The sequence below is a fragment of the Cynara cardunculus genome (assembly GCF_001531365.2).
Source record: "Cynara cardunculus var. scolymus isolate 2C chromosome LG 15, CcrdV1, whole genome shotgun sequence".
Lineage (NCBI taxonomy): Eukaryota > Viridiplantae > Streptophyta > Magnoliopsida > Asterales > Asteraceae > Cynara > Cynara cardunculus.
The window spans coordinates 18,245,748-18,252,907 of NC_037542.1; the positions used below are offsets into that span (position 1 = coordinate 18,245,748).

The following is a 7,160-nucleotide window of genomic DNA, read 5'->3' on the forward strand; positions in this document are numbered from 1 at the left end:
TTTTTTATATTTAAAATGAGATGTTTATCTTGTATTTGATTGTGTTTATCTGCAGTTAGTTACACGAATTCAGTTATGGAATGAAATCGGATAGTGATGAAATTGTTTAGGGATGAACGGGTTTAAGAGTTTAAGAGTTTTTAAGAGTTTTAGCCAAATGCTTTATAATATAGTATATATATATATATATATATATATATATATATATATAAATGAAGTTTCGAGAGGGGGAACAATAGATATAAAAACAATAATAGCGGATACATCATGTAACGAAATTCGTATTTTATGTAGTAGAAATATAAAAATAAAAATAAAAATAAAAATAAAAACAAAAAAGTTAACCCAACCTAAGACATAAAAAAAGAGTAAAACTTAACCATGGTTTGTTAGGTTAGCTTCACGCACTACACACCACCAAGAAAGGAGACAAACACAGGTTATAGAGAGAGAAAGTGGAAGTCTTTTTAGAGAGAGAAGAAATCAAGGCGTATATTAACATGTTTTCAGGGTTGTGTAACGGCGTTTTCCCATTTCCTGGATTCTAGTGAGAGAGAGGAAGAAGAAGAAGAAGGATTAAAACTACTGTGTGTTTTTAGAGAGAGGAACAAAAGAGGTTTTAAGCTCTACATCATCTAATCCGGATTCCCGATCTGTGTATTTTTGCAACGGAAGATTTGACGGTTTTAGGGTTTCATCAAAGCTGGTTAAATTACGCCATAAAAGTCTGATTTATTGCGAGGCTGTTGTTATCTATCTTCAGTTGATGCGTATAATGTGGAGGAATTCATGATTTCAGAGGTTTAATTTTGGCGATTTGTGTTTTACAAGACTTTCTGCTGTTGCAGCTTTTCAATTTAGTAATTTTTTGTTGTCATGGAGAATCGAGGGTCAACATTTCTCTCACCTGAAGGTGAAATTCTTTCACAATTTCCTGGGGTTTTCTGTGTGTATGCTACAAATTATATACATATACTGTTTTTTCCCAATTAAATTCAGTATTGATGTAGATTTTATATCTATAAGCTAATCTATGCTAAAAATAATAATTATTTCCGGTTCTTTGTTGTTCTTGTTACGATTGACTGTTGATGCAAATTTTTCCTTTTCATTTTGATTTTATGAAGATCTGCTGTATAAGGAGCTATGGAAGGCATGTGCAGGACCACTTGTGGATGTTCCAAGAGATGGAGAGAGTGTTTTCTACTTTCCTCAAGGTCACATGGAACAAGTAAGCAAAAAATTACTTATTCTTAGCTTCGAAATCAGATCTCTGTTTGTTTAAGTTTTTCCTTATATGTAAGTTATGTTTTGTTGATTTATAATGGTTTTATTTTTCTATAATTGGGTTTTTTAATTTTCTTTCTTCATGCTATTTGTGGGTTTTATTCAGTTAGAGGCATCAACAAATCAGGAACTAAATCAGAGGATTCCTCTCTTCAGTCTCAAATCAAAGATCCTTTGTCGTGTTGTCCATACTCAGCTACTGGTATGTACTATGGTGTTCTTACAATATTTATTTTTGGATCAATTGAGGTTTTAAATTTGGGTTATATTTTTAATTGCTGAAAAAGTGGAAGCAATTTAAGTTTTGATGTGTTGTATTTGGTGGGTTAGAATGATAGATTCTTGTGTTGAAATTCTATTTTCTGCCTTTGTAGGCTGAACAAGACACGGATGAAGTTTATGCTCAAATCACTTTACTGCCTGAGCAAGATGTAAGAATTTACTTACAGTTTACTGGATTTCTCGAAATTTATGCTTTTCTTTGCTATTTGTGAAAAGATCTTTATGTATATGGTTTTCTAACTTTTCTGTAACAATATGTAGCAAAGTGATCCTACAAGTCCTGATGAATGCTTAGCTGAGCCTGTGAGGCCAACCGTACACTCTTTCTGCAAAGTCTTGACAGCTTCAGATACGAGCACTCATGGTGGGTTTTCGGTGCTCCGGAAGCATGCAAATGAGTGTCTACCGGGATTGGTAAAGTTTCTTGTCCTTCTATAATCTCTGCCCTTTCTTTTAGTTGATGATCTTTAATGTTCTGATTTACTGAATTTTTATTTTCAGGACATGACTCAAGCTACTCCTACTCAGGAGTTGGTAGCAAAAGATCTCCATGGCGTTGAGTGGCGATTTAAGCATATTTTTAGAGGTCACCTTATTTTTATGCTTTTGTATTGTTGACTTACTCTTGCTACTGAAAATCATAACCGGAAAACTAGATATTTTTGTTGCTTTTCATTGCTTAAATCATTGCCATATTCTATATTTTCTGAAAGCAGATTCTCTTTGATGAAGCAGGTCAACCACGAAGGCATCTGCTTACAACAGGATGGAGCACTTTTGTAACTTCTAAGAGATTAGTGGCTGGGGATTCATTTGTATTTCTTAGGTATTGCTTTCTGTTCTTGGTTTTGGTCTTGTGCACTTTCTTGTATCCCTGTTCTGGCTTGCATTTCTTAAGTCATCTGTGTGGCTACTGGGTTGTAATTTGTATACTTACACTACATTTTGTCTATAATATCTGGTTATAGGGGGGAGAATGGTGAATTACGTGTTGGAGTTAGACGACTAGCTCGTCAACACAGCTCCATGCCATCTTCAGTAATTTCAAGCCAGAGCATGCATCTTGGAGTGCTTGCAACTGCATCACATGCTGTTTCAACCCAAACCCGGTTTGCGGTTTACTACAAGCCAAGGTATGATACCCTGGTTGCTTTAAAGAAGGCGGATCTTGACTCTGTGAACTTTCTAGACTACCAATGGGTTTTTTCTTACAATATGTGGTTGCTGAATTTTTTTTCAGGACAAGTCAGTTCATCATAGGCTTAAACAAGTATATAGAAGCTGTAAACAATGGGTTTACTGTCGGCATGAGATTTAAGATGCGGTTTGAGGGTGAGGATTCTCCTGAAAGAAGGTATAAAATGATTTATTGTAAAAACTACGAATATTGAAGTTTCTACATTTGGATGCTAATCGATTAGAGTTTTTTCATTTGATTAGGTTTACTGGTACAATTGTTGGAGTTGAAGACATGTCTCCTCAGTGGGAATGCTCTAAATGGCGCTCGTTAAAGGTTAATATATGCTTGATTTTTTTTAGATGTGCAATTACCACAAGAACTCTGTAAACTGAAAGGTCATGCCTTTTCTTAACCATCCAGGTCCAGTGGGATGAACCTGCATCTATTATGAGACCAGAAAGGGTTTCTCCATGGGAAATAGAAACTTTTGTAGCTCCTATTCCAACAAGTTTAGTTCAACCAGTGGCTCCTAAAAGTAAAAGGCCTAGACCTCATATGGAGATCCCTAACATTGGTGAGTTGAATGTTCTTAAACCTTGAGTAGCAGTTCTCCAACATGCATATTAACCTAGCCTTCTAATTTGTATTTTTGGGCTGCCCCTGTTTCAGAACCTGCATGTTCATCTGTATCAGCTGTCTGGAATCCTTCTCATGATTCTGTTCAGTTAAGTTGTACTCCTGAAGGACAAAGGGGTGACGATCGTAATTCCTGGCATCCCAAACAAACAGACAATAGTAACAATGGCTGTCTTCTAAGGACTCAAATGGAGGCTGGTTGGCTATCATCTTCCCCCATAAAAGCTTCTCGGAATATGTATGGAGATGAAACAGAAGATAGGAAAGGTCTCTCGGCTTGGTCTGTTCATTCTACTTACTCACCTCAGGAATCCATCAAACATACTAAAGATTCAATTCAGAGTTCCATTGACAAGAAGAAATCTGAAAATGTTTCAAGTTGTAGAATATTTGGTTTTGACTTAAAGATCCCTCCTAAAGGTGATATTACACCTGAGAAAGCAACCCTAACCCAATCAGATGTATTATTCCATTCCTCCATGGAAGGACAGGTGCCAAGTACATTATCAGACCAGAGGTCTGACCTTTCAAAGGATTGCAAAGAACAAGGGCAGTTGCAAGTATCCCCAAAGGAGGTTCAAAGCAAACAAAGCACTTGTGCCCGAAGTCGTACCAAGGTACATCCAATCTTTATCCTCAAGCTATTTGCTTTTTCTGACTTTTTGAATCGGATAATCACTATCTAGTAAACATCTAACATGGGTAATTATGAAAGGTTCAAATGCAAGGCATTGCAGTGGGACGTGCAGTGGACTTGACCGTGTTAAAAGGGTATGATGAGCTGATCGATGAACTAGAAGAGATGTTTGAGATCAAGGGAGAGCTTCGTCCTAGGAATGAATGGGAAATCGTATTCACTGATGATGAAGGAGATATGATGCTCATGGGTGATGATCCATGGCAGTAAGTTTCTTCAGCCATCATAAACAAATCCTATCTATTCATTTGTTAAAAACTGTGACTGATTGAAGTTCCATATGCAGGGAGTTCTGTAACATGGTTAAACGGATCTTGATCTGCTCGAGTCAAGATGTGAAGAAAATGAGGGCAGGAAGTAAGACTTCGATAGACAATGATGTGTCGGGTTTTAGTTTGGAAGCTGGTGAAAAATGATTTACAAGAGTGCTGTTTTTCTCCACGTACTCTCGCGTTGCTAGTTTCCGTGTTTCTTTGAAGTTGTTTCGGGTGTATGTCAGGTTTCACCTAGTCGTGAAAGGGTGCTCCGAAAGTGGATAAAGAGTGGAGGACTAAATTGGTGTTTTTATTAGAAAAAAAAAGACTGACCCGCTTGAAGATATATGATGACTACTACTACTACTACTACTATTAGGAATGAAGAAGATATGTGTATATTAGAGAGAGGTATTTGGATGTTTTTAATGCTCATCTTCAGTTTCTTTGTGATTTGTATGTATATATTGGTTATTGCAGGCTTTGACATTTAGCGAGTGAGTGGAAGAATTTGTCAATTTTCTTCTTTAAATTTATGTTTTTGTTGCTTTTGTTTTCAAGTAAACGTGGATATCCATCCCGCTATGCGAGCCGACTAATCCCAGGACGACTACTTGCTTTGCAGATAGTCCGGAGTCATCGTATTTGAACCTCCATGGCTATAAGAGGATTTTTATTCCTCGTTGGATTTGAACCTGGGACCACCTGGTACTTTACTTTTGACCCTTAGAACCAAGCTCAAACCAATCAGACACCGTCCTTGTGGTTATATGTGATCATTTATATGCAAATTAAAGAATATGGATAGGTTTTATAGAGCATCTTCAATGGTACACCTTTTTAATTAATATATGAAGAAATTTGATAAAAAAAAAGTAGTGCAGGGAGTGTTATTTAAGATAAGGTGCTTATATTGGTTAAAGAATATACACAGAGTACTTTGAAGATAACACTTATATGGCAAAAAACCAAACTCAAACCAACATTACCTAGAAAATACTTGCAGGCAACCTAAGGAGGTTCTTTCAGACAACTGCATCCCTAACCAACATTCTTCGATTCGAGATATGATTCATAACGAGACATATTCCGCCATTTATCCTTCAAATCGACCACGCTTCTCCCCACGAATATATCAGGGTACATAGTTAAGATCAATTTCCAGTTCCCTTTACCATATTTCTTCACACCAATCCACAAAGCATTCTCCTCTTCAAAACCCCACGCTCGTTTCGGTCTCCTCTTCAAAAGACCCTTGATCAAACTGGATTCGTTTCTCTCGCCTTCTTGTTGCTCGTTTTGAACCTTTCCAACGCCATCCGTCACTTCCTTTATAACATCACCACTTAGTTTCTCGGCCGCCAACTCAAGAAACGAAGGACCCATCTTTTCTTTAGCCTCGACTACATACAATCGAACCATTTCCACAACATCTTTACATTTGATATACTTCATCACTGAGACATTTTTACAAACACTTGTTGGGTCCCAAACCCCAGCCTTCATATTGCACATCCAGTTCTTCAATTCTTCTGAAATCCACTCCATCCCAGATGATGCAGCAACTGGCATGTCAAAGAACTTCTCCATTTGCAGAGCTCTATCCTTCCAAATCATCTTCACAACATCAGAATACTTCTCCTTTTTAGTGATATTGCCTCGTAATAACCTCAAAGCGCAATGGACTGCCACAGCACAGTATGCTGTTTTCATGGTTTCCGGAACCTCCACCACCCCTTCTTTCTGATCCAATTCTTGAATCGTTTCAAGTAATTCAAGAACTGGTTCGGAGACTGTACCTTTTAATATATCGGACTCGATTTTTCTCAAGAGCAAACTCTTCTTCAGACTAAGATTATGATCTGGAAGGGGAAGAACACGAATTAGTTCATCTAATGTGTGATCATCCACCGAAGTTTGTCGAAGCAAGAATTCCAGAATCCAACCAGATACATCAATGTCCATTGATAACTGCAGATTATAGTTCCCAAGCCACTCCAAGAACTACAAAAGATGTCGAATTTTGCATTGAATTCTTCTAAAACCCTTAAACGGAGGTTCGTCGATTGAGATAAGGAACTTGCCAAAGTTCTAACACATTTAATGAACTTACAAATTCAGATTCTGCCCTTGAATTATCCTTCCATGATCGTTTGTCGGGAACCCATTTGCAGAACAAGTCGCTCCAATTTTGAAAACCTAACTGGATGTTCAGAATTCGCGAAGGTGTAGAAATTTACACTGAACTAAAACATGAAAATTAATGGATTACAGAATCGTAATGAATATGAAAATATACGAAATTTACCTGGTTAACCTACTGTTTCCAACTTCCGTTTCCTTCTATTCTAAGCTTAATTTGGTACTCCATTAACGATGTCTGAAAGAGGGAGGATTATGCTTAAAAAGTTAAAAACGAATTGCCGATAAAAGAAAACCAATGGGCCATGAATAATTTTAATGGGCCAGAACCGGTTTAAAAAGATGTGGTTAGAAGCCCAAATTTAAAAATTTTAGACATGTAATTGTAAGCCCATTAGAAAGACCAAAGACCCAGAGGGCATTCATTGTGCATTTTTAGAATCCGAGACGTTTGAAGAATCTTTTTCATTCTTTAGTTATGTATGAAAAGATAGAAATAAAATGACGATAATTTTAGATATTCACTTAAATCTTGTTAGGTACAAGTGTTTTTTTTATATTAACCTGGATATCTAACCTGCTATGCGATCCGAATAATCTTAGGGCGATCATCTGCTTTCCAGATAACCCAGAGTCACCGCATTTAAACCTCCGTGGCCACAAGAGAATTTTTATTCCTCCT

General features: G+C 37.0%; 2 protein-coding genes across 4 annotated transcripts; one reads left to right on the plus strand and one right to left on the minus strand.

The window, feature by feature from the left end:
• The first annotated feature begins 464 nt into the window (after positions 1–464).
• On the plus strand, positions 465–4,852 carry LOC112527226 (auxin response factor 18-like). Its single transcript, XM_025137709.1, has 14 exons — positions 465–913; positions 1,128–1,231; positions 1,394–1,489; positions 1,662–1,718; positions 1,831–1,983; positions 2,071–2,155; positions 2,305–2,395; positions 2,538–2,702; positions 2,810–2,923; positions 3,010–3,082; positions 3,170–3,323; positions 3,419–4,002; positions 4,101–4,288; positions 4,369–4,852. The coding sequence occupies exons 1-14, from the start codon at positions 877–879 to the stop codon at positions 4,496–4,498; spliced, it is 2,031 nt and encodes a 676-aa protein (XP_024993477.1). The 5' UTR covers positions 465–876; the 3' UTR covers positions 4,499–4,852.
• Positions 4,853–5,219: 367 nt separating this feature from the next.
• On the minus strand, positions 5,220–6,708 carry LOC112527228. 3 transcript variants are annotated; one of them, XM_025137710.1, is made up of 3 exons: positions 6,645–6,701; positions 6,450–6,539; positions 5,220–6,340 (listed from the first exon to the last, which is right to left on the minus strand). In XM_025137710.1, the coding sequence occupies exon 3, from the start codon at positions 6,299–6,301 to the stop codon at positions 5,378–5,380; it is 924 nt and encodes a 307-aa protein (XP_024993478.1). In that variant the 5' UTR covers positions 6,302–6,340; positions 6,450–6,539; positions 6,645–6,701; the 3' UTR covers positions 5,220–5,377. The 3 variants fall into 3 exon arrangements, with proteins under 3 accessions (XP_024993478.1, XP_024993479.1, XP_024993480.1); XM_025137711.1 differs by having other exon boundaries at positions 5,220–6,535; positions 6,645–6,708; XM_025137712.1 differs by having other exon boundaries at positions 5,220–6,198; positions 6,283–6,664.
• Between the last annotated feature and the right edge of the window lie 452 nt (positions 6,709–7,160).

What these genes read in the sequence shown, in the direction of transcription:
- LOC112527226 (XM_025137709.1), top strand. Translation starts at nt 877, where the DNA reads ATGGAGAATCGAGGGTCAACATTTCTCTCACCTGAAG. An exon ending in ATTTAAGCATATTTTTAGAG is followed by an intron (nt 2,156 to 2,304) that starts GTCACCTTATTT and finishes TTGATGAAGCAG; the next exon opens with GTCAACCACGAAGGCATCTG. An exon ending in CTAAATGGCGCTCGTTAAAG is followed by an intron (nt 3,083 to 3,169) that starts GTTAATATATGC and finishes TTAACCATCCAG; the next exon opens with GTCCAGTGGGATGAACCTGC.
- LOC112527228 (XM_025137711.1), bottom strand. Translation starts at nt 6,301, where the DNA reads ATGGACATTGATGTATCTGGTTGGATTCTGGAATTCTTGCTTCGACAA.